This window comes from Stigmatopora nigra, chromosome 4 (assembly GCF_051989575.1).
Source record: "Stigmatopora nigra isolate UIUO_SnigA chromosome 4, RoL_Snig_1.1, whole genome shotgun sequence".
NCBI lineage: Eukaryota > Metazoa > Chordata > Actinopteri > Syngnathiformes > Syngnathidae > Stigmatopora > Stigmatopora nigra.
Window position 1 is genome coordinate 250722 of NC_135511.1, and position 25923 is coordinate 276644.

General features: G+C 48.9%; 1 protein-coding gene across 2 annotated transcripts in view; it reads left to right on the top strand.

Annotated features, from left to right (window-relative positions):
* LOC144195318 (glycerol-3-phosphate acyltransferase 2, mitochondrial-like) overlaps positions 1-25923 on the top strand; it is a 27776-nt gene continuing 1853 nt past the window's right edge. Inside the window, exons 1-20 of one of the 2 annotated variants that reach the window (XM_077714869.1) lie at positions 1-61; positions 11518-11588; positions 15719-15803; positions 16450-16545; positions 16772-16857; positions 17004-17114; positions 17280-17405; positions 17721-17820; positions 19545-19678; positions 19796-19895; positions 20237-20416; positions 20795-20890; positions 21076-21158; positions 21815-21945; positions 22310-22380; positions 22448-22623; positions 22692-22795; positions 24128-24288; positions 24705-24782; positions 25245-25361. In XM_077714869.1, coding sequence (XP_077570995.1) covers positions 15747-15803; positions 16450-16545; positions 16772-16857; positions 17004-17114; positions 17280-17405; positions 17721-17820; positions 19545-19678; positions 19796-19895; positions 20237-20416; positions 20795-20890; positions 21076-21158; positions 21815-21945; positions 22310-22380; positions 22448-22623; positions 22692-22795; positions 24128-24288; positions 24705-24782; positions 25245-25361 — 2007 coding nt within the window. In that variant the 5' untranslated portion in view covers positions 1-61; positions 11518-11588; positions 15719-15746. The remainder of the gene's footprint in view (positions 62-11517; positions 11589-15718; positions 15804-16449; positions 16546-16771; positions 16858-17003; positions 17115-17279; positions 17406-17720; positions 17821-19544; positions 19679-19795; positions 19896-20236; positions 20417-20794; positions 20891-21075; positions 21159-21814; positions 21946-22309; positions 22381-22447; positions 22624-22691; positions 22796-24127; positions 24289-24704; positions 24783-25244; positions 25362-25923) is intronic. The other variant, XM_077714867.1, reaches the window with a different exon arrangement.

The window sequence follows — 25923 nt, forward strand, 5'->3', positions numbered from 1 at the left end:
AGTTCTTCCGCACCTCGAAGTCTTTCCTGACCTCAAAGTCCTTCAGAAAGTGAAGAACAAGGTAAGAATAACTAAAGTACTCTTACTGTTGTTAAGCTGTCATCACTTGTGAATACTTCAGTAATAGTTGTGCACAAATTGGAGAAATATGCTCTTTCTATAGAATGTTTTTTTATGTTTGTACATGTAATATTTAGCTATATGTACAGTTACAAGTTTGTAAACTTTTATCTATTTTGTTGAATAAGAAAGAGGCTGTAAAGTTTTGACTTTGGTGGATGAAGTTCTGAATTGTATGTAGCATGACTACTTTCAGTTTCTAACTCAATATTCTTCCGACAAATCATTTTTGTCCCTCCGGGGTGATTAATTAAACTGCTTTAATCCATTTTATTTCCACTCAAAACCATCGCAATCAGTTTATGACAGGTTTTTATCCAAGAAAAATAGGAAAGTGTTGCACTGCTGATTAACGTTGTGTGTGTTATGACTGTGGAAATGTGGACCACGTCCGTACTTTGTGTGTTACGGATGTGGTGCTCCTGCCAAGCTCAAGTGAGAGATTAGATTCCTTCTTTCATCAGAAAACAAGTGTCTCCACTCAGTTCTTTCCTTAGAAATGACCGTTAGAAAATGTCTGGCTTTCCATCTCATCTTCTTTCTCAGAGCCAAATATGGAAGATAAATTTAGATTTTTTATGCACTTTGACACTAATCATTTTTGTTTGCGCGTCACTCGATTGCGCTCGCTTTTCATAAAACTTGGAAAACTGAATAAACAAAATAAAAAGTCCACCACTGTGTAATTATACGTAGAAACGGGCGTCCCCAGTGTATCATTTATCACATTTGACTAACTAAAGAAATGTTATTTCCTGTCATACCGTAGCACATTTTCTGGACTACAAGTCAAAATGTACTCGAGTGCGTATTCTATATATTTTTTTCCTATCTGACCACTGACATCTTGTTGTATTTTGATTTTTTTTTAAGGATATAGTTCTATGGTACCTTAACAGATGCCTACTTTGCCTGTTGTTCTCCAGTTTGCTATTTTTATTTTAACATATATTTGGTTCTTGGTTTCTGATCAGATAAAATATGGCCCTCCAGTAAGTAAATCCCTTTCATTGTATATTGTTTGACTGGTGCGACTTATACTCGGGTGCGATTTATAGTCTGAAAAATACGGCATGTCATCGACTATGCAGTAAAAAGTGGGCGGGTTTATTTATGTGGTTAGCTCGCTAGCTAGCCTGCGCCTTGGAAGTGGGGCTTGAAGTGAAGCGGAACATTTGTGTTTCATTGGCAATTTGGTGGCCCAACGTCTACCCGTGAATCACGTGGAGGGAGGGAGGGAGGGGGGGAGGGCGGGTCGTCCTCGGAAACAGATATAAACGCCCGCCTTGAAATACCGCCGTCCCATCGTTTCGTCGTGGGCCGGTTTCATCGATACTACCGTCGTACTGATTTGCGACCGCTCCATTTACAGCAGTGCTCAGCAAAATGATGCGCAATAGCCATTTCTGCCCCAAAATGTGCTTGGTGATGATTTTGAGAAGTGGCATGTGGGCATCTGAAAAGAGGACGACGACAACTGATGATGTCAATGATAATCATTCCAAAATGACATTTTCTGTCAGCAGAAACTTTGTGGCACAAAATGTGACGGTCATTTGAGCCGCAAACTCTCTTTTTAAAGCCGGCAAAGCGTCAACAAAGACACAAAACGCTCATCTTTACAGATGAGGCGGCTCTAAAGGCAAAAAAAAAAAAAGTCCAGACTTTTGTTTGTCTTCTCCTTTTAGCTAGGAAATTGAGGCTCCAATTTGCATGAAAGATGTGAAAGTCAAGCCTGCTTCTGCTGCCTCTCATTTTTATCTTGCTGGAATATTACAAGGTTGGTGAAAACACTGCCGCCTTTGCTTTTGACTATACGCCACGTTGTGGCCCCAATTTAGGCTTCTCTTCGTACTCGTTTATGGAATGGAACATTTTAACTGGCGTCGGGGGCAATAGACGAGACTCTTTCTGATCTGCATGACTTTATGTCCCTTTTTTTTTCTTTTTTCTCGTGATGGCGGCTTCCTGCTGGAAAAGCAGCTTGAATCATCTTAAAGTGCTCCCCCGAATATACAGTAAGCATGAAGTCACGCTCGTTTAATGGCCCGGGGAGAGATCCGAAAGGGTACCTTTGGGACGGGGCCGTTAGTAACGTAGCGTCTCCAAATGTGGCATTTTTACACCACGGACGGACGGCGACGGTTTCAATAGCCGTGGTGGTGGCCAGAGCGGCTTTGGCTTTCTTTTTATTCAAGAAGGTGTTACAAGAAGGTGGAGGATAAATAGAAGCGTTTGGTCCAAGCCACTGGCTAACAAGCTGCATCTTCCCAAGTGTCGGTGGAGTGCACATATACATCATTGGTGCGCTTCACGAGTGTTTTTGTCAAGAGTTGTCAAGCCGCAACGCGTGATATATGTCCAAGATTGCATCTGCACAGTAACGTGCAAGTGCTCTTAAGGGGACGGACGACGCTCTGGCCCAATCCGCCGACATTAGCATCCGGCCACACGCGCGCACCCGCTGACAGCATATTTGTAATCATGGAAAATGACATTTTCTTCTTCATTCGGTGCTGTTTTCCAAAAAAAGATAGAAAACTCTGCATTGTCAAAATGCCACCTGTCGTCGTTATCGTCATCTTCTGTTTAAGTACTAACCAATGACTGGCCACTATCCCGGGGGGCTGATAAGGTAGCATTGCGTCATCGTTCAAATAAAAAAAAAAAGAAATGACATTAGGAACTCTGCTGGTATTGCCGATGACTCTTCCTTCCATTCCGGTCAAGTGACAAAGTCCATAAGCAGCCAAGTCTGTTTTGCCATGTCTTTCAATAAGCCACGGGCACGGGCTGCAGGCAAATTCTATTTTGACTTTTTTTTTCCCCCTCTTTTAATGCAGCCATACATCTTCTCGCCGGCACTGCTATATTCTCACATGAGCCGGCCAAGACGGCTCCGAAAAGAAATCTTGTTTTTCCCTTCTCTTTAACACCATCCAAAAGACGGCCAAAAATCAACATTTGATTGTCTCAGGAAAAAAAAAAAAATCCTGTGCAATGCAAATTGGGTGAAAGGCATATCTTTCTTCCAAAATGAAAGCCGACTCTCTGTGACCATTTCTTCCGTATATTTCTCTTTTGCATATCTATTTACAAGCGGTCTTGTTCCACCCATGTGGACGTGAAGAATGCTCCACCACGCCAGTGAGTGTCTTTGGCGCCTGGAAAAGGGCTTTAATGCGCCAGATAGGATTTTTTTTTTGGCGTCCTCCCACTGAGGTGCTTTATAATGTGTTGTTTATTCAGAAAATGCAGCAGCTGCACGCGGAAGGAGAAAAAAAAGGCTTTTTGGGGACAGAAAGAACAGCCACAATTGTATCTGGCTGGCCATGGCGGGCTGCCGGGGGGGGGGGGGGCGGCTATCATCACCCCTGGCGACACCGTGCGGGGAAGGGATTTCCAACCATTACGAGAGGGAAGATAGGTCGCTTGAGTGTGATGAGGGAACAAGCCATGTGACTACTGATGTTTATGAGGGAACACTCGTGAGGATGAATTCCATTTCCCACTGCATGCATGCATGCCTTTGGCTTTTATGTACTGGATTTTCTCCCATATTAGCATTTTTTCCACGTTTTGTGCCAGATACGCTCCATTTTTTTTTCTCTTTTCACTCGCAGATGTCAAAATACATTTTCTGAAGTGTTTTATCAGTCTATCTCCATTTTGAAATAACTGACCGTATCGGAGGCCGCGTCGTCTTGCCGTTTCGTGCGTGTCCAGTCTCATTTGTGCGCCTACGGGTCGTTCAAGTACGGCGATTAAAAATAAGCTCCACCTAACAAAGCAACGTCTGATGAAGGTAGTATAGAGCCTAAAGCGGAAAGGCATACAGTCAATAATAGATGTGGGCAATGGCGGGCGGCGGCGTAGGAGTAGGAGCGGATTGTTTAAGTGAAGTGGCATGACTCGCACGGGCTTTGACGTATGCGCAAAGGCGGACGTGACCTCCGGCCTCTGACGCCCGCGACCCGCGTTCCACCGGCATAAAAGCCAAGGCACGGCGAGGGTCGGCTGACGTCAATTCGCCGGCGGAGCGCGGCTGCCCGCGATGACGCCGTTGTTTGTTTGTTCCTTTGTTTTGCTCCACTTGACGTTGGAGTGGCCGCCGCCGCCGCGGCGGAGAGGAGAGCCCGGTGTTCATTTGGCCTAGTGGGCCTGGAGGACTGGCATTTTTAATTGCGGATCCCGGCCGTGTAAACACTCGGGGATATCGTGCCTTTTCTACCGCCAGGCTATTTGTCTTTTCAATTTAGCGGCCGTGGCTCGCCATCCTTTTATCCGTTTGCCGCGTCCGCCGTTTTGGGCCCGGGCCTCTCGCTGTCGCCCCCTCTGGAGCCAAACGGCGTTGGCACCAAAGATCATTGTCGGCGCCCAAGTGAAACGCGTTTTGCGGCACGTAAAGACGTTATTATGTAGGAAGCCACGGGCGGCACTTTTGTTTGTTTGTTTTTGTGATGGTGGGGGGGGGGGGCACTTTCGTATTAACAAGGCAGCTAACCGGGTTAAATTGTTCAGAGAAATACCGGCTGTTGCAATAAAGCTTCTTCCTGAAATAAATCAAATGAGGAAAAGCCTCATTCTTTCGTATTGGCTCCATCCCGAGAAGGTGGCGGATCGGAACGGGGGTGACGGAGCAGTCGTCGGGCGCGGAAACCTGGCCTGCCGTCTCGAGAAAATCCCCAGTAAGATGTGATAAGGTTGTTTTTCCCCCAATTACCAAGGTTTTCTTTTCTTTCTGTCTTGCCACTGTTGGGCTCTGATTCAATTGGCCAAGAAATGTAATATCAGAAGTTTGACTTAATTCAATTGTTGTGAGACGGACGGAGGCTGCAGGCTGCGACCGCTTTCCTTTCACATGACAAATGGATGATTGTTTTTGGCGTTTCTCGTCCCGATGGTGATTTAACCGTACACTGGGGCGCCGGGGACTCGTTTGCCGGCCATCCCGCGCTATTGTTTCCGACACGGCGTATAAATTTTCACGTTGAGCGGCGACTGCGTCCATGCATCATCCTTTTAGTAGGCGCGGAATATGGCCCTGGCGTTTACATTGAATTAGGGATGTTTTCGTCGACCGAAACGGTTAAATATTCGATGGTAAAGCAATGGAGCGAGTGGACATCTCCTTGGGCCGCTTTATATTTTCCTTTGGGCTTCAAGGACGCTACGTCCACTTGTTCTGAGGCCACATTTTTGGGCTATGGAGAGCAAGCGTTCAGAAGGAAAGGGCCTTGTTCCTTTTGAGTTTGAATGCTTTAAATAACAAATAAATGGCCCCTTTCCTCCAGTCAAATGGATTAAGGAGGCAAAGTCTAAGCCGTCGCTTCCCAAGTATGTGAAGTCATGAGATATCCTTGAAAGTTTCCCGTTGTAATTGTCAGCATGTCATTGAATCCAACATTTTGTGGAAACAAGTGTATATGTTGTGTTAAAAAGAAGAGAAGATAAGTGAAGAAAAGAGAAAGGGGTGGGGTGGGGAGGCTTCTTCTTCTTCTTCTTACGGTTGCCAGCTAGTACTAACTGGAGATAAATCTTGTGTTCTCAAATGACTTCCAGAAATGTAATTGAATTGGTCCTGTGATCCATTTGAAAGCCCTTGGGGCTTCTTGGGTCGGCCTTGTGATGGCAAAAGACAACATCTCATTCTCTCTGCGTCTCCCTCCCTGCAGAATGCCAATGTCACACCTCCTCTCTGACTGCATTCAGACCGCAAAAAAAAAAAAAAAAAAAAAAAATCTTTTTTCGGAGAACGCCTCGCCTTACGACGTCCCGCCCGGTGTCCAGAAACGGCCCAAAATCCTGCCGGATTGCGTTCTTGCATTGCCCAAAATGATTGGCCAGTACTGTGAAAGGCAGGCCAAAGTCACTACGTCGTTTCTCTCGTGACACTGCATATTTTCTATGCTAGCAACGTAAATCTCTATAGCTTTGGCTCTTAAGTCTTACAGTTCACAATTTAGCCAGTTGTTAGCGTGTCGGCCTCACAGCTCAGGGTTCAAATCCAGGTCGTGTCCATCCGTGTGGAGTTAGCATGTTCTTCCAGGGCCTGCATGGGTTTCCTCTGGGTACTCCACTTTTTGCTCCTAGCTAGGAATGATTGGTTGTTTGTCTTGTTGTGATTGGTTGGCCAACCATTCAGGGTGTCGCCCGCCTCTGGTCCAATGTCAGCTGGGATAGGCTCCAGCACCCCCCGTGACCCCAATGAGATATTTAGTGGCCAAACTCTTAGCCCGAAAAACAAAATGTCTGTGGGAAAATTGCTTTTGCTTTGAGTTGTGCAACATTTTACAGGCCAACCGAATAATAGTCGTCTTTTTTCAACTTGTGAGTTCCATTCTTATGAAAATACCCTTTGACCCTTTTTCCACCGCCGTACTATCTTTGACACAATATGCTGATGGATGGCTTGATTGAAGATGTGATGAATGTGGAAGGCAAACGGCTTGTTCCACAGATGATGTAATGCTTGTTGCTGACGTGGTCAAAGGCTTGTGGCTCCAGAGCACGAGGGCGTCAAACTATTTCCTTCTTGTAGCCGTCGTGCGTGTCCTTTGCAACAGTGCGTCACGCGCCTTAACGCCGCCCATTCTACCTACCTGCCGGCGGTGCGCTTTAAGAACACGCCGGCCGGGCCGGACGGTCACGGGAGTCGGGCCGTAATGAAAGCTGCGGCGGCGCTCACGTGGTCCCCATTAGGCGTCCGGCCCGTCACACCGCGGCCACGTGAGCGGCTTTTGCCGGTGGCACGGACGCTCTCTCCCTCCTCAATGCCATTAAATGGGCGCAAACGCCAATGGCCCCTAGCGCCGGCAACGGTGATGAAGCGTCCAGATTGATCCGACTTTAATATGGGCCGCTCGCTCGGGTATAATTGCGGGCATTGACTGGGAATGAATGGCGGCGGCGGTGGCGGCGTTGGCTTGGACGGCTCGGGCTGGCCTTGGGGTAAAGTCGCTGTGGGTGACCTCCTCGGGATGAATGAAGACTTGTTTGCCGGAGACTTGTGCAAGTCATCGTCTGGCCATCCGTCAAGTTCTAACACTTGGCTACCATCAATTTTCATGGGATTTGACACTTTGAACGGCTCTTTAACGGCTCTTTAACGGCTCTTTGGCGGAGAGACGTAAACTTGCGTCGAAGACACGCCTTTTGGTCCTCGGTTGGGTGAATTGGCACATTCTTGAACACCATTTCGGTAATTTGGGACCCTCTGAAGACGCCTCCTTTCTGTTCTTTGTTGGCTAGATCGCAGGACGTTTTTTGAACTAACGCACAGATAGCTTAATTGTAATGCCCTCCGCTCCTACTCAGCGGCGATAATCTGGTTTTCATCCCTAGCTCCGGATAAGTCTAAACGCGGAACACCCCGGTCTTAATGGAGGGAGTGTGGGTGCCTCTCGGGAAGTGTGGCCTTTTCAAATGTCACGGGCGTTTGAAAGAAGTGTCTTTCAAACGTGGAGATTGGCCTCTTCCAGTGGTCTTTTTGCACCGCACCTCCCCATCTTCTCCTTCTTTGTCGCTCTCACTTTTCTTTGTCCCACGTCTGCCTGAGACTTGACAAATGTCACTTTGTGCTTTTTCCATCGCCGGTCGGACGAGTAATAAGAAATATAATGGCCCTGGAATTAGACTGGGGGCCACGTGTAGAAACGTCGGCAGAATACTTGGCCCGAAAACCCAATTGGCCCGAGATTTCGTTCTCCGGCCGACCGCTAAAGTAGGTCTGAAGGAGCGCCGTTCAACTGTGGGCTTTGCCATTGGATTCAAATTGCTTTTGGACGGAAAAAAACACTTGGCCAACGCGCCAGTTTAAAATCTAAAAAAGTGTGTCGTCACGACAGTCATTTTGCGTTTACCAAATGCAACTCTGCAAACTTTTAGAAAGACAGTTGCCCTAGGTATCATAGAAATATGATCTTTAACCTAGTTTAGTAAAAAAGGGATTTTTTTCCTTCTCTTTTTTCAAGTACAAAAAACATGAAAGTAGTCAAGTGACCCGGCAAACAGTAGCGACATTAATACAGCACAAGAAATGATACGGCGGCGCCCGGACTAATGGATTAGTTGACATCCTTGCGCACTGGGCGGGGATTCTCCCATCAAATGAAAGGATCTGTCAATAATGCCTTTTCCGCTCCAGATGATCAACCATAAAGGATTGTTTCATTCCTGGTGCCTTGACATTTTTTCTTTTGCAGAATTGGCCCAGGATTGGCCCGGGATTGGCCCGGGATTGGCCCGGGATTGGCCCGGGATTGGCCCGGGATTGGCCCGGGATTGGCCCGGGATTGGCCCGGGATTGGCCCGGGATTGGCCCGGGATTGGCCCGGGATTGGCCCGGGATTGGCCCGGGATTGGCCCGGGATTGGCCCCGGATTGGCCCGGGATTGGCCCGGGATTGGCCCGGGATTGGCCCGGCTCGTAAAAGTGCATCCCGACATAAATCTCTGGAATGGGCCTTTTACAAGTCCAAATTCAAAGCTCGACGAGGCGTAAATAACCCTGGCACTTTTTCGTGCGATGCTTTAGAAATATTCAAAGCGGGCCTCGGCCCCCACAAACGTTTTTTTGGTAGCCTTTTAGGGGCAGAATTGTCCGAGGCGGGGGTGCCTTTTGGGAGGCGGCCCGATAGGATTCTCTGGCACACTTGACCTTAACGCCAAAGCTTTCAACACTCAGACAGAGATGAAAATGGAAAGTGCTTTGCTTGTGCAAAGGTCACGCCCACCACTTCCTCCCACTCCGTGGTTACGCTCGGCAGCGGCGGCGGCGGTCGTGGCAAATAGAGCCGAGCCGGCCCGCGGGCTTCCGGATTTTCACTCCGACCCCCACAAATCTAGCCTCCATCTGTCTGGACGCCATTTTTTGTGGGCCACGGGACAGCCTGAGGCGAGCTAGGTCTTTGGGAGAAGGATCCGTCCACTCCAACGTAAATGGCCGGAGCTACGTTTGCCGGCAATGTTTGTAGGTGCTCTGAGAACTTGTGACCCTTTTGGTCATATCTTTTTGCTCCCTAACCCTGAAAACAAATCAATAGGCCACTTGAGCCACGCCTCTTGAATGAGCTGTACAACGTCGTCTACAATCATTTCTGTATTGATCCCCCCTTCCAAAACACTTTTACACTGGACTAGGCAGATGTCCTCTCATCAGAGAAACTCATTTCCTCTTAACGTTAATGTCGCCAGATCCATTTCTCTCCAAGATGGATGCCTACGTAAACAAACAAAGAAAGAAAAAAGGCCAATGACAAAAGAGGCGAGTATTTTTGCCAGAGACAAAAGAGCCCCCGTCGTTTGTTTTCCGGATAATTGTTAGATAAACATCAGACAAGTGACAAATGCCCGTGAGGCTTTCTTGCTTAACTTTATAACGGACGGACGGGCGGGCAAATTGTTTGGCTTTTTCACAGCCCTCCCTAATCGGCGCATTAACGGCGTTCCGACGAGACAATCTAACTTCCGGGCAAGAGACGCCAAGTCCTAATGGGGGTTAATTCGGAGGTCGCGTCTTTGCTCAGGGGCCCGTTGACCCCCGCCGGAGAAAGACACGGACACATTGGCTTCCTTTTCACACCACAGGATAAACATTTTTTTTAGCCAGCACTTCATTTTGCTAGCAAACAAGTCAGAGTATTCCAATTTTTGTCGGACAAAACACTCGACGGCGGCTGGTTGTTTTCGCCGCTGTTTTCGCCGGCGGTCAGAAGAGGCCCCGATAAATGGAAGGCGTCCTCCCGACCGTCGGCGGACTGGCTTTCTGTCCCGGTTTAATGGAGTGGCGTGCGGCGGCCACTTTAGCGCCGCCGTGGCGCTGATATTTTGCGCGCCGACGGCTTGACCCCGGCAGTTAGAGAGAGGAAATTGTATGCATTTGCTCTTTGGCGCTCAAATAGAAAGATATAATAATAGCCTTGACCGGCCGGGGTTCAGGCTTTTCCACCATGTAAAATGCATTTGACGGGAGGGGGGGGGGCGTCCTCTCTCCATCCGTCCGTCCGTCCTCGCTTGGAAAGAAGACATCATTTTTCACAATATTGCTCCAGTTTTGTGGTTAAAAAAATTGCATCACGCCAAAATTCCGACCAAGTGGCCCGGAGGAACATCGTGATTAGCATCGTTATTCATTCACAATTCCCCCGAAGTAAGCTAAGTCGAGCCTCCGATTTGTTTTTGTTTCTGATGTAAATTTCCACTTGAACGGTGAAATCCATCGCCATCATTTTATTTTCTGACTGCAGAATTCGTAATGTACTGAATAATTTTTTTTTATAATGTCAGAAAAAGTTTGGGGAGTTTGTTTTTTATGATAAACTCAAGTCTAGGACCATGACTTGTTACTTTTTTCAAGTTTCAGCCTTTTTGTCAATGTGTGAAGGTCTAGAGCTTCTTTGGCACGAATATTTCTGCTTTTTTTTTTTTTTTACTGGATGACAATCCTCAGTCCGGCCTTCCTACTTTCCTGGCGTTTTTGTTCATGTCCGTCTTCCGGCAACATCCTCAAATAAGCCTTGAAATGTTTGAACGTACGGCGAGAACATTTACGGCACCCAAACTTCGTCACCCTTCCATTGACGTACGATTTGAAAGATGATTGATAAAGTACATCAAGTTAAGAAGCGCTGTTCTCCCCTCCCAGTCTGAAACCCTGACCCAAACCCCATTTAAAAAATGTGGCTTTCCAGTAATCTTGTGACTAGTTCTCGGCTCTGAAGGAAAAAAAAACTACTTGTTGTAATGGGAGTGATCCTACTTGGCGCTTTTTCATTTATGGCGGCCATTCTGGTCCGCATTAACCGCCATACCGCACGCTTCTTTATATTTTTGTAGTGTCTCTAGAGACTTTAGTGGTCAAAAGACGTTGTTTGTCCATGTAGTAAGTATGTGTGTTCACACGAAGGTCATTTCCCGGCGACCTCTGGGGAAACCGCAGCTCAGGCGTTGAAAGAAATGGATTCATGGAAGAGCTGTGGAAGAGCGCCTTGCCTAGCTAGCTAGCTAGCTAGCTACGTGCCACGGCCAGCTGTTTGATGCTATATCCCCCCGTCGCTACGCTCGGCTGGCTCCCTCCGTCCCGTGCGCCGTGCGTCATGTGTCGTGCCCAAACTGAGAATTCATTAGCAGGTGGCAGTGTGGTAGAAAGCGCACTTTTTACTTTGACGCTAGCCGCGTCCCGAATGTGCCATTGGCTGTTTGTCAACGACTCTCTTGAGACATTTTTTTTGTTTGCTACAACAGAAAAAGGCTCTTCCTGAAATGAAAGAAAGACACAATTGGAGATCCAAATATGTTCCCCTCTCTCCCTCTCTCCTTCCTTCCTATTTGTATTTTTGCTGTTTTACTAGCATGCACTTGGGTAAGCATTTCTTTTGTTTTTGTCATCTCCATCCAGGGGATTTTGCTTCGTCTGATAACCGTCGGCCTACTCCAAGTGGCATTCGCTCCCCAACGGCGTTGACGAAGGTAAGCGCAAATGTCAAGTGGCGTGATCCACCTTCTGGCAGGCGAGGTTTTGACGGGCCTTCTTTCATGAAACGGTGGCGGCAGGGGGGGGGGGGGGGGGGGGACTTTGATTAATCGGAAGAGCAGCCCGCTAAACGCTCAAGCGACACATTTGCATTGGCTTTGACAAAAACGGATCGCACGAGAAAGCGCGTCGGCTGCATCACAATCCACTTATGGTGCAATTTGTGGGCGGGACTCATCTAGGAGCGCTACACAGTTTTTGTCATTTAAAAAAAAAACTAAGAAAAGTGTTCTATTTTGTCAAAACCCACTATGCTCTCCTTTAACTTGTATAGATAAATTGATTAAAAAAAATGTGACCATTTTCCAGCGTCTTAGATTTCGGCTCCTCCCAATAACAGAGGGTCAAAAAAGCTGCAAAAATAGTGATGGCGCTGTTGTACTGATTGTTTGTTCACCTCGTAAATAGAATCTAATTTTGCTTTTGAAAATGCCCAAAGAAGGCAAATTTGGTTGAACTCCTTCCACCTTGCCGCAGAAGCCCGGGCTGGCGGGATCTTTGGAATACGATTGGATGTTTAAGAGCCGTCCTCGTAGGATTAAACGGATGAATAATGGAAATGGATCGGGGAGGACGACGACTCCCCGCCAGGACTAAGTCAAGTCTATCGATGAAGAGCTAACGAGAAAAATGTGCTGAGACAAAGGCGTTGAAGCCTATTGAAAAGAGACCCTTTAGCGCCCCTTTTTCTGCCCCCTCAGCTTTTTTTGGGCCACGGCGGGGAAATCTCGCCGTTATTCGGACCCATTTCCGTTGGCTTTCTTCAGTCGGGACTGGAGAACGGACTGTGGCGGATGAGATTCCACCCCGATAAATGCCCGCCTCCATTTCTATCAATGGCAGCGTTAAGGCCACGCACGCACGCCGCTTGTTTATTGCCCCGGCCTCCGTTAGTTTTATGGCTGTTGTTAATGCGCCCTCGCCTCTTTTGCCACTTCAAAAGCACGGCCGATTAGCGGATCAATCACCCTGACTTGAGGAGAACAAATGTGGAGAAGGAAAGAGAAAATTCAGCAGAAAAAAAACAACAACAAAAAGAAGAACATAAGGAGTGGACGGACGCTGAGGAGTTTTAAGTCAAGAGACACAAGACAATTGCCACCGGGATGGATTGCCTCGCCGTCTGCGCCGTCCTTCCGTGTGCACTTAGAAAAGTCATTTCAAGTGGGCGGGAAAAAAAAACAATGTACTCGGTGAGAAGGGACTTGTCTTTGCTTGTCCAAAACAAAGTCAACCATAAAGCCCGAGTAAATGCCGCCGCCGCCGCCGTGTACAATTTGAGGGCTGCCGAAACGCTGAATTCCATCAGGCAAGTCAAATGGCGTCCTAGTTCCGTGCTCATTTGGGAGGCCAAACGTCGGCAGAAGCGCCGTGGAGAAACCACAGAGAGCGGCGTCGTTCGGAACGCCGTTTCCATCGCGGAAATGGAATCGTGCGCAAATGCTAAAGGACCATAGTAGCAGAGATAGCCTTGCTTTATTGTTATTAGCCAGACCACGGGGCGCTCCACGGATAGCTGGCTATGCTAATGTCTTTTGTCCAATAGGCCTTGCTGCTATCACTTGTTGACAAGATGTAAAAAGAGTCTTTTCCAGGCGCCTTGACCTCGCGTACAACCAACCAGTCGTTGACTATTTTGGGAAAGAATGCCTGTGCTTTTGCATCCGCCGGCCGGCCCCTTTTAGCCTTTGACCAGAGTTGAACGCGTTCCCGTGGGGAGGCGGGACGGGCGGGACGGGCGGGGTGCACCCCACCACGCTTCTTTCTGTGGCCACTGGGAGAAAGGTCATCTGTTGGTGCTCTTTGCGGACAGGGAATCCAGCTTGTCTTCTTTTTTTTCCGGATGGGAACAGATGGGTGCGAACGGCGTTGGTGCTCTGGGAGCCGTGACCCCTGTCAACTGGCTGCTGCTTTTTAATGAGCTCCTCCCAATGACCCTCACATGTCCGCCCGACAAATGGCCGGCCGACCCATTTCATTCGAAACTTGTGGAAAAGTCGCCCGGTTCTGGTGCCGTTCTCGACTTGGGAGTCTTTTCCACTCTCACTCCGATCTTTCAAGGGGACGGGAATCGGCCATTTGCAAAGTCAAGAAGAAGCCCATCTCTCATTGAAGCCATGTGCAGACCCCCCTCAATGTTTAGTTTGAAGACATGTCAGGTCATGTGACAAGTTGCTCATTTGCCTTGTCAAGACTTGTGGATTCAACTTTTTGTCGGTGAAGTCGTTGAGTCATTTGAATTTTTGCGTGGACCATTTGTGAACGCTCACTCGACCGAGTGGGGTCAACGTGGCGTGCCGTGCCGCTGACGTCGCTTCCTCTTATCTCCCGGGAGTGGGAACGAGTGCTTGTTCAGCCGCTCGCCGGGTCAGCCACCGAATCCCTCGTTCTCGCCTTGATTGATTTCGATTTTTTTTTTTATTTTGTATTATTATTATTATTTTTTTTTACTTTCCCCTGCTTCTATTTTCCGGCTCGACCCACTCATCCACTCGTGGCTACTCTTTGGCCTCCTAGAATACAAAGCAAAAGCAAAAGCTATCCGCCGCTGCCGTTGGTGTACAATTGAAAAAATGGATGAAAAAAATGACAATGATTGATTTCAAAGGGGGAAAAAATCAGGAAATTGAATATACTTAAATGATGCGGCGGGCCACATTTGGTCCCCGGGCCACCATTTTGAGAAATGAATTATATTGTAGCTACTGCTATTTGGATTTTGCAACGCAGACTAGCAGCGAATGAGGAGCAAATCATCTAATGATGGGTATTTCAAAGTATCCCGGGGTCTTTTCCTCCTCCTTGGTGGAAGCAACGGGGAGCGCAAATTGCGCTGAGCTGGTGGAAAAGACCACGGAGACATACGTCAACGTGATGGACTTTTGCGTTCTGCCAGCGAGGCGGGACTCGTTAAGCCGTCGACACGCAACACTCTGCAGTAAATGCCTCTCATTGGTTGGGTCCCCTCGCAAATTTACAAGAATCAATCACTCGATCAGTTGCCGGAGCCGAGCCACATTGATTCCTTTGCACTAAAGCTATTCTTTCATATATTTGTTTGTTACTTTCTGGGGCTTTTCACTGCTTACTTGAGGGGGAACTTGTCACCGCACCTTCAATCCCAGTCGTCCCATTATTTTGCCACTGGCCCTCTTCAATTACTTGATTTAAATGAGCTCAATTTCAAGGCATTTGTACGGGCCATTTTCTTTCCTCTCTGGAATACACGGACGGCACTGGCAAATGCAAAAATATCCCACGGGGACCATACTAATACTCCTCCTTCTTTTTACTGGGTGGGATGATTATTTATTTGTACTGTTTTGGAGTGTTGTCGGAAGGCAAATGCAGATGGGCGCTTCCGGCCCGGAAATAGCCCACTTTATTGCCATTTTTGCACGCTTGTGTTTTTTTTTTTTTTCCCGTCCAAGTGGATTATATAAGGCCATTAGATTAGGCAATTTGGATTTTTATTCCCTCTCCCGACTGCTTCTGCGGCCGCCGGCCACGTATCCTCCGACCGAGCGACGGGCCCGGCCGCCATCGGCAAAGCTGGACCGATTCCCGCGCACCTCTTAGCGGCGGCGCTGACTTGGCGCCCTCCCACTGGAATTGCCAATGAATGTGGGAATTTCAAGTTGGAGCTCCCACCAAGATTAAGGTTTTAATTTGCCAAGTAATGGAGGAGAAGAGAATGGCCGGGAATAAATACACCAAAGAAATGTCTTTGGTTTTAAGGATCGGACAAGCATCATCACGTCATCTCCGTTACCCATCCATTTCGTAAACCATTTTTTAAGGCGCCCAGAATATGCTATCTCGCTTGTTTGTATTGTTGAGGCGACTCGGCAGAACCATTTGGCTTCTTCCGGGGAACCCGTTTTTATTTCACCTGCAGGCTGAATAACGGGATATTAATCAACATGGCGAACGGCTTCAATGAAGCGGAACAATTTTGCCCCAAAGACTTCCTAAATCCGAAATCGATGGTGGAGAAAAAGGCCAACATTCTCTTCTTGTGTGCATATTTCAATACATGGCTTTGAAATCTCCATCTTTGTCTCAGCAGATCACGGCGTCCAAGTGGCTTCAACATGGCTGCGAACGGCGGGATGAGCGCAGGCGTGGCCGTTCCGCGCAAAAGACCCGCGGTAAGACCGTCGCTGGTACACCAGCCATTTTTTCTCTCTCTATTCCGCCAGACGACGTTTGTATTCTCCGGCGGCAACCTTCTTCCGCCCGTTTTATTCCGTGTGTAGTCTTAGTGTGGGCTTTAGCACGTTGGACTACTTTTTTCCAAGCGCTCGGGTTCCCCGAGGAGCTGCCGCCGCCGTAAAAGCCAATAATTGAGCCGCAAATACTGGTGATGGAGTAGCGGCTAATAAACATTTGTTGGAAATATGCCCCGTGAATTTGCTGGCGTCCCAGAAAAGAGAACACCTCGGAGTTCCCCCATTCCCGCTGTCTTTCCTTCTTTCCTTTTCCCATCTTTGATATGGATTTGACCAGATTGATGAGGCCGTTCTATTCAAAGTGAAGGCGTCACCCCGTTTTTTTCGCCACGTTCTGTACTTGAGCATTTAAAGGCACCTGTCAAGCCAGTAGAATGATGAAAAGGATTTAGGGTTAGGGTTTGGCTTTCCAAAAGATGTCCTCCTGATGGCCTGAAAGGAAAACACGCAGCCACGGTGGCCTTTTCCGGAATAGTTGAGACTGCGCTAACGTACTGATTGCTGCATGACGATCGTGCCGTACATTTTACGTTTCTAATCCACACTCGCTTTTGTCCTCCCGTAGTTGTCGCCTTCGTTAAGGATGACTCCGGCGCCCGTGCTGGGCAAGTTCCGCCCCGTGGTGGGCCAGTGTTGCCAGCGCTGCACTCCGGACAGTCTGGTGAGCTTCACCTTGGGAATCCGGTCCACCACTGGATGTCTTTGTCGGCCAGGCAGTCAATTCTGCCTAATATGCCACCCGTCGCATAGTAACAAGGTGGCATAGGGACCAGATTTGGCTGTACTTGGACGAGGAGACGCCGTGGCTCCCGTCCCGCCCGGTTCCTCTGGAATGTTCCATAGCATGCATTTGATTTGATTTTTGCTGGCGTCCTTGTCTCTTTCAGGCACGTCACCGTCAAGACGCCAAGTCGGAGCAGAGTGCCAACCTGGGCTTCTGCGACATCCTCTCCGTCAACGAAAGTCACACCAGGTAAAAAGTGGAAGATGGCCAGTTGGCGAGCACTTTTTGCCTCGCCAGGCGGGATCCAGACCCATTGATTTGTTTCCTTCTCGTTGTTTTACAATGGTATTCACACAGTAAACTTGTTTTTTGTGGTCCTTTTTGTTGTGGCGCAGGTACAGAGGCTGGCTGGTGCGGAGGATGTGCTGCGTCCTCTTTGTGTGCGCCCGTGACGTTTATCCCAGTCGTGGCGTGGCCCGCCAGGAGAGGCTTTGCCAGAGCCACGGGTACGAGAGACGTGACGGGAATAGATGGACGCGCAACGGACGGACGTTGCATTGTTTTCTCGCGATAATCTCTTAGTTGGAGCATTTCGCTAAGCCTTTCTTTGGCCGGAAATGGTCGCCGTCCTTGCTACTGTATCGCTGAATTGTGGCCTTCTTGTGTTTCAGCGTGAGGGAGGCTCTTTCAGCGGAAGTCAAAACAGCCAAGGGCCAGGTCAAGGACCAGGTCAAGGGCCATCCCCTGTCATTCTTCCGCCCCATCATTAACACGTGCATCTCCCCGTTCTTTTTACGGTAGGTTTTTTTCCGAGTAACGTTCAATTTTGTGAGCGAGCCACGTGGAATCCCCAACAATATTTCCCAAGCAATTCACATCAGTCCAAAGTATTTTTGGACACCCGTCTCACACTTTAAAGTATAGAATACTTTTAAAAAAAGAGAACCAACTTTTGAATGTGTGAGTCAGCCTTTGTTATGGTGTCTGCGTCCCTATTTGCAGCCCTGGCTGTTGTTTTGTCCATTTTTTTGCCTTTCTTGCGTCAGCACACTTCCACCTGGATAAAAAAAAGTCCTTCATTTTCATTTTGATGTCCTCTTTTTGTGCCTTAGGTGCGTAGGCTGGGCCTCCATGAAGATGTTTTCCTGGCTTTTTGGCAGCGTTCAAGTCAACCTGGATCATTTTAGGGCTCTGCGCGCCGCCTCGCGAGAGGTACGTCTTCATCCTCCTCCTCATCACGATCATGATCATAAACAGTCAGGCATTAGTTGGAGCTGGTTCAAATGACGACGTGTCCCATCTAATGAGACTTGTGAGGTTTGCTTCATTCATCCTTGGCAATTCCCTCTCTTTTAAGAGCCCCTCATCAAATCAAATGTTGCTTCCATCTAAATTAGATTTGAATTCCCTCCCTTCTTTTTTTACGGATCCTTTTACGACTTTTATTTAAGACTTGATTTCTAGGTCTTGAATAGGTTTCCCTAACAACAAATCCTTGTTTAACTGTGCCTTTAACTAATGAATAGCTCGGCGTAAAGAAGTGCAGCCAATTACGTCCTCTGCTCTGTTAAAAGGAAGAATATAAAGGAAAAAAAAGTATTGTAGTATGTAGTGTACTTTGGTTGGTGTTTAGTAAGTATCACGACTTTAGTCCCAAGCTATCCCAACAGACCCTTAAAATGGGTTTTGTTGTTTTTACTGCCGTTTTGCTTCTCTGTTGGTGTGTGCGTGCGCGCGCGTGCACCCCGGACACTTGGGGGCACTGTCATCAAGACATAACGACGCAAACACACAAAGAAGAACTTTTCAATTGCGTCAACAAGTAACTTGAAGCACATTTTATCACCTTTCCTTAAAAAAAAGAATAGAAATAGGAAAGACTGCGTGGTACGTACGCCACATGAGTGAGTCGGTGATATTTGAACAGGATTTGCAACAAGGAAATGTCATCAATTATGTATTATTGAGCTAGTGGGGAATGCGGGCTTTTCTTACTGGTAAACAAAATAACCACAGAAAGGAAAGGAGGGAATTCAAAAAATCAAGTGCAGTATCCAAATGGAATAAATTGAACCAAATTACAGACGTCAAATGAAGCGAACGGAGATTTGACTCTTGGCACGAACCCATAAAAAATGGAGAGAGAGAGAGAGAGAGCTGCCTAAAAAGCACAACAATAAGTACTTAACGAGTCCATATAAAAAAGTGTGTATTTCCCCCTTTGCTTGTTTTCTAGCCTTTTGCTTGTTTTTTTTTTTTCATTAAAATGTCCGTGTTTTATTTCTCTGTGGATAGATCATCAAGTCAGCACTAATTAGCTCTTTGTTTCCTTAACACTAATCAGAAAGAAAGGCCTAAGTTGACAATCAAGCTAGCGTGTCTCTTACTATTTCTACATGCTGTGCTGACACCGACACACAAACACACAAAAACAACAATCACATTGACTCACTACTACTGTGCAATCAGGGGTATCAAACGCGTGGGGCGCTCCGGGGGGTCGGACCGCTGCACTTTACTCCATTTCTCATCCGCAGTCACGTTGGCTCTTTGGCCCTGCCCCTCCCTGCCGTCAATACGTTGTCATCGACGGCAACCGAGTGGGAAATTCCCCCCAAAAGGTACAGGATAGACGTCTTAAAAGTGGCTGTGAATGCTCATCTTACAGCCGCAGGTCAATTTTTTTTGGAGCAACCCCAAAAAAAAACCAGTCCGGCCCACCTGAGAACTTTTTTCTTCTTCTCAAGTATTGATTCCTGTAAGCGGGCCTTGCCTTGCCTTTTGCGAACCTTCTTCAGAAATTCATTTTTTTTGTGTCAGCACGAAGCCCCCCCAAGCCCCCCAAAACATAATCCCTCTCCTCCCGGATGACGCATCTTTGAGTACTTGGCAACGGGAGCCATCGTTGATGCCCACGCCTCCGTTTTGCTACGCAGGGCTCGCCGCTGGTGTACGTGTACGTGCGTCAGAGCCCGCTGGACAACGCCGTCCTCTCCCTGGCGCTCTTTTTCAACGGCCTGAGAGTCCCGTACGCCATTTGTCCCTTTCCCGTCGCCAACTCCTTCCTCAGGTACTGCGACGACCCGCCTTTAAACCACCCAAAAGTCCTTTTCAAGAAATGTCCAATGTCTGGACGTCGCGGAAATGTCCAAGATTCCATGTCAAAAGCCCGTGTTTGTCCTTTCAGGATGGTCCTCCAGAAAATCGGCGCCATCCTCCTGCCGTCTTCCGCGGCGAGCGAAGAGGAAGCAGAAACGGACGCTTTGTACGCCCCCGTCATGACCTCTGTAAGTCTGACTTGAGCTTCAATGGGACACTTTTGGGGTAGCGGAGGCTAATCTTGATAGGCATATATTGTTCCTTATGAAGTAAATTGAAGATTTTAGTATGCTTCATCTAGTTTGCACTGGTTCCTGTGGTGCCCCAAACATTTTTTCTTTTTAATCCCCTCTTGGCCTGGACCTGTCATTTGGTTAATGCGTCACTTAAAATGCGCGGCGGCCGTGGCGGCAGTGGCGGCAGTGGCGGGTATTTTCACGCTAACGGCTTCCGACTCCGGCGACCTTGCAGTTGCAGACTTTTGTTGTGACGCTCTTTCTTTCTTTCTTTCTTTCTCGACTGCTCTTAGCTGCTACGTGAGCTGCTCGCCGAGGGCCAATCCCTGAGCTTGGGGATCTCGGCGGAGTCCGGCCGGGGGCGCCAGTGGCTGGATGCCGTCGGGCGGCTCATCCGGGACGGAGACGTCCCCGATGTCCGTCTGGTCCCCGTGGGCATCGCCTACGAAGGTGTCCCCAAAACGCACGTGCAGGTAAACAAGTGCTTGCTTGGGGTGGCTTTTTTGCCACTCCCAGGGGGAAGTCATTGCTCATTGGGTAACGTTTGTATGTCTTACGTGATGATGACGATTGGCTTTTTCCATTGTTGAGAATGTGGGGGTGTCTTTCAGCCAAGTTCCACAAACAAACCAAAAAGAAGTTCCTGGCCGTATCCTTCTTTTCCTCTAATTCAGTTTAATAGCAAACAAAGTAGCAAACACAAAGATCTTATTGAGACGCGGCGGCTTTTGCTGTTTTTCTTTTTTGTCTTCCCACAATCATGCGACGCACCGCCGTGAAATCAGTGAAATGTGTGCCTTCTTTTTCTTCTTTTTCTTCTTTTCTTCTTGTTTTTCTTGTCATCTGTTTAGCCGGGCCCTCGGCTGCGCCGGCTCTTCTCTCGACTTTGGAAGAAGGCGGAAGCAGGAAGCGTGCGGATCCATCTGGCCCAAGCCTTTTCTCTCCGGGTCAGTGTCCTTTAAGAGCCTCACTCACGGTTCCTCTCGCTTATCTTCATCCCTCAACAAGTTCCATTACAAATAGAATAAAACGTTGGGTGATGTATCTCTGGATCTTGGAGACTTAGTCCTATTTCAAATGTCAAATTGAGCGTTTGTTTTGATTGAGCGCATTTGTCCCCACCCACTTTTAGGAGATGTCCACGTCAGGCAGGTGGAGAATGGATGAATGGTGTTCTCTAAAGGATTTGTTGGAGCCCGCCATCCTCAAGCGCAGGTCACTTTATTCTTTCCCTAAAAATGTGGCGGCGCGGTTTAGCATTTGATGTCATCGTTTCCCTCTTTAAAAAATTCCGATTTCGGTTCATCGGAGGGGGTGACGTTCCGGATCTTTCCCCCCGACAATTTCCAGCGTCAACAATTTTTGTAGCGCACTATGGCCACGGCTGTTTTTTTTGTTGAAAGCGGGCCAAGTTCAGCCAGCGCTGCTGATTAGCCAAGTATTCTTTCATTATCTGCATTTCCATATCTCTTTTTTTCTCTTTCTCTTTCTATTGATAGAGTACAATGACGGTGGCGTCGGGGGAAAATGAGCTTTGAATCAAAGGCTCTCCCGGGAATAATAACCAAAGCCACGCTGCTCGTCGGCCCACTGTAATGTCATTGGATTTTGCTCACTTGCGTCTTTTTCCCTTTTCTGGCCATTGTTTCCCCGCCGGTGGGCACTTGTTTACCATTAGAGCGCCACGGTCCAAGCGGGCGGCTGGCGGGCGGGCGGGCGGGCGGGCCAGCTCCAGTTTGTTTTCCGACCCGCTCTTTCCCCAGGGAAATATGGGGCGCCGCTAAATGATAAGAAATGTTTAACCCCTGAGCCGCTAATGTATACAGTATTATCAAACAGTGACACTGTGACGTTTGGTCTTCCGTCCGCAGGCTTGTTTCAGCCAGCGCCGAGAGCGGATTGGGGCAGAGGAGGACGTCGTGGCCGGCACCGCCGCGGCGACCGGAGCCAAACGGCGGGGAGAGCCGGCCCAGTGACGCCGTGGCCGTCCATCTCATCTTCTGTGAGTGAGAGATGATATTCCCCAAATGAATCCTGGCCAGCTCTTGGAATGTTGTGGCGCTTTCAAGCGTGTTTTTCACACTTTTGGCCACGTTTAGCGAAGCCCACGTCGGGTACCAAAAATGGACAAACAAAACGGCTGAATGTTGCCAGCTAGTCCACACGCGGACGATGCTTCGGGTTCTATTTTTTGTAAATTAATAATTCCCTTTAGTTTGCACCTCCAAACTTTCTCTCTTTATATATTATTGATAATCTTTTCTCATGTATTTGTGAGGAATGTCGTCATTGGGGTCACATTTATGGGAAAAATGCTGGTGGAGAGGCACTCATTTGACCAGGATGATGTCATTGTTTCTTTTCAGCCGCAAGTTGTTGCGCGGCCGTCATGTCCACCGGCCTGCTGTCCGCTCTCTTGCTCTACAGACACCGCCAGGTAAAGGCCACACGGGTCGGCGAGGCGAACCGCCCGTCACCACGACGACAACGACGTCCGTCCGCAGGCGGGCGCCCGGGTGTCCCTGCTGTGCCGAGACGTGGCCTGGCTCACGGAGGAGCTCCTGTTCAGGGACAAAGACGTGGGATTTGGCGGCAGTCTGGCCCAGGTGCTCCACACGTCCCTGGCGCTGCTGGCCCCCAACCTCATCATCATGGCGGCGACGGCGCCGCCGCCTTCCAGGTGGCTTTCTTGGTAAAGCCAAGGCGAGCCAACGGGGCCGAGAAGCTCAACTTGTCTTTGTTTCCCAGGCCAGACCCCTTCATTTTGGCCCGTCCCACGCCGGACGCCACACTGGAGCTGGAGCGGCGGGCCCAGATGGTCACCCGCGCTTTTATTTTGGAAGCCGTCGGCGGTGAGTCATTTCGCACGCACGCGAAGGCGAGAGGGCCACGTGGTTTTTGGCTCCGACGGCAGAACTCCGGCCTCGGAGTCGCTCGCCGTGGGAGGCAACGGTTGCGCGTGCTCATTTTCAAATGCCATATTTTGAAAAATTGCTCCACTCAAACGAAGGCCACCCATCAGCTTTTTGGTCAAAGACCTTTGTTAGAGCAAGTTCATCCATACATTTATTTTTCTAGCCCAGAATCCCTCGATGGGCTTTGGCGCCACGTCGAGGGATGAAAATGCAAAATTGAACCAAATCTAGTCAGATTATCACCATGATCTCTTTTTTTCTGCCCCCTGAAGAATATTTGGTTGAAGCCACGTGCAGCATCAACAGAGGGAAATGAGACACTTTAAAGTGCATCTCATCAAAAGATTACAATCTTTTTGATGAATGAAATAATAAAGAGGCGTGGCCTGACCACCTCCTGCCATTTTTTGGCGCTGGAATTCCTAAACTCAGCGAGGCATACCAAAGGGCGCACTTTAAATGTCAAATATAAAGCGGCGTCTCCAATTCTGACCCTTTGCCATCCTCGTCTCTCCCTCCAAGTACGCCGAGATGTCGGAGAAAGCCCGCCTGGCCCGTCCGATAGATTGGCTTTCCCGTTGTTTTGTTGGAGGAAATTGTGAGCGGCAGCTGGAAGAAAAGCGTCTCTGGTTTGGACTTGGTTTTGAAAAGTGCTTTTTCCTTTTGAGGGCCAGCTCTTCTTTTCAGCCTCTTCTTGAGTGACCCGCTTGCAACTTGGCCGGCCACAATTGGAGCCAAGATGGCGGCGTTGTGCGGCCGGCTCTCCGTCTCGGTCCGCACAGCGTGGCCATCTGCTCTGGCTCTTAATCCCAAACACTTGCGTATTACTCTGGCTTTCCCGGAGGAGTGGAGTCTACCAGCGGCCCGCGACAGCTAATGCCTTCTTTTATGAGCGTGGCGTCCTTTTCTCCGGTGCCTCCTTTTCAACGACGCGCCAAAGCTTCTTCTGGTCTGGCTGGTGCGTCAGAACTCATTAAAAGCTCCCATTGTGGCGCCCAAAGACAGACAGTGTATATCCCTCGCTCACTCCAGTGAGCAAATAATCAGCAAATAATCTCCCCATGTTCCAATGGGCAGAGATCCGCCATCTTTTTGCCGTACTATACCAAGGAAGTGTTTCCGGACTGAAGGAAAGCGTTGCGTGAATTGAAGCCACCTTATCCGTCTGTCCATCCATCTAAATTGTTTTTTTTACAAGTGACCTGTTTGACCTTTTTGTTCCCACCACCGTTGCCAATAGAAGCCATTTTGTTTCCCTCCCCCCGCCAGCGTGCGCCGTGTCATCCGCACTGCATGACGTGGGGGCGCGGACCGAGACGCCGGACGGGGGGGTCAGAGGTCGGGCCGAGTTTGACGTGGCGCTCTCCCCGTCGGAGCTGAACCGGAGAGCCCTCCGCCTCTGCCATCTCCTGCCCGCGGGCTTCCGGCCGGTGAGTCGCCGTCGGCGTCGCCGACGGGAAGCCGCCGCCGTGACGTGCTCGCCGTCCGTCACGCCGAGTCGGCGGAGGCCTCCGGGGGCGCCGCGTACGTTCCTCTTTTCTCCGTCGGCCCACCTTTCATGTCAGCTTCTTTTTTTTTTGCATTCCGCCGGCAGCGACGTGACTCCGCCTTTGCCTCGGTGGGGGGAAAAGGAAAAAAGAATGTTTTAAAAAATCCTTGGCTGGTTGGCGCGTCCCGATGGCCGATTGGTCTTCTCTGATCTGCTTTCGGGGGGGGTCTGCTCCGCCTGGCTGTCTGGGCTCCCCCCTTCACCTGTCTTCCTCGACTGCTCTTTTTGGGCTTGATGAGATGTTTGCTTCTTCTTACCTGCCTCCCTCATTTATTCACATTTTTTTTCCTCCCACAGCCCTGTCAGTCTCCTCAAAGTTTTGCGCTGGATGCCGTGGAAAGCCTGCTGCGATGTGGCGTCTTGATCCAGAAAGAAGTAAGACAGCTTTTTCATGGGGACGTCAGTGGATGCACAGACATTGCACATTTCACTCCACGCCATCAAGAGGGAAAATATATATAAGTCACTTTTTTGTTAGTATTTGATCAAAAAGCAAGAACAAATCTGCGTTCAAGTGAGAATTGAACAAAAGGCTGAATCGGCGGCATCTGTTAACAGAACAGGTTTTTGGATAGAAATAGTCTACAAAAAAAAAAAAAACAGAGAGAGTGGGAAAAACAAAAAAACATCATGGAGGTTGCACTTGAGTATTCGTCACCGCCAAACCATTAAAAAGCGCCACTTTTAGTCCGGAAATGACGGTAATCCAGTTCCCGGAGCTTTTGCCGTAGAAAATGATCCTGTTTGAATTTCAAACCTATTGAAATTTGACTGTTTAAACAAAAGACAAGAGAGTTTTTCCCGGAACTGCTCCTTTCACTTTGTCTTTTTTCCGAGGACGACGGGGAAATTCCCGTGGACGACACCAGGAGAAGAAAGAGAGTGTCCACCTGGATGGCCACGGACCAGCCGGATGACGGCCATTCCGACCAGGAGGCGGCGCCTTTCTACCAGGTAGGACGTGGGACGTCCGCCCAGTTTTAACGGAAGCTGGGGGAGAGGGTACGGCGACGAGAAGAGGGGGCCCACCCGACGCCCAACTTGAGGAGGCTCCGTGGCACCCGTGACTCACGGCAAATGCGTCGGCCACGGCGCCTGACTGGAATAGCAATTAGCCAAATGCCTGTCGGCTCTAATAACAGTGGCTGAGGACGTGTGGATGGCGGGGGGGGCCCGCATCTCGCGCTCGATTCCCTGGGGGAGCCCACGCTTTTGCTGGGAAAAAGCAAGAAGATGAAAGCGCCACGGACAAGCCAGCGCCCGGTCACAATACGCCCATTCATCTGTTATTCAAATCCAGCCTGCTGAGGTGATTTGCCCCGCAAATATTTCTGACCCAAATCTTTTGAAAGACACATAAAGAGCGCCAAATTTGGGCTGGGAGAACATTTTGCGCTTCATTTAGAGCTGCTTACGTTCAAAAGATAGCCCTTTTAATCTTTCACGCGCCGTTCAAATACGGAAAAGATGGCTACACTTGGGACGCTCTGTTCCGACTGGTCGTCGTAACTGGTCA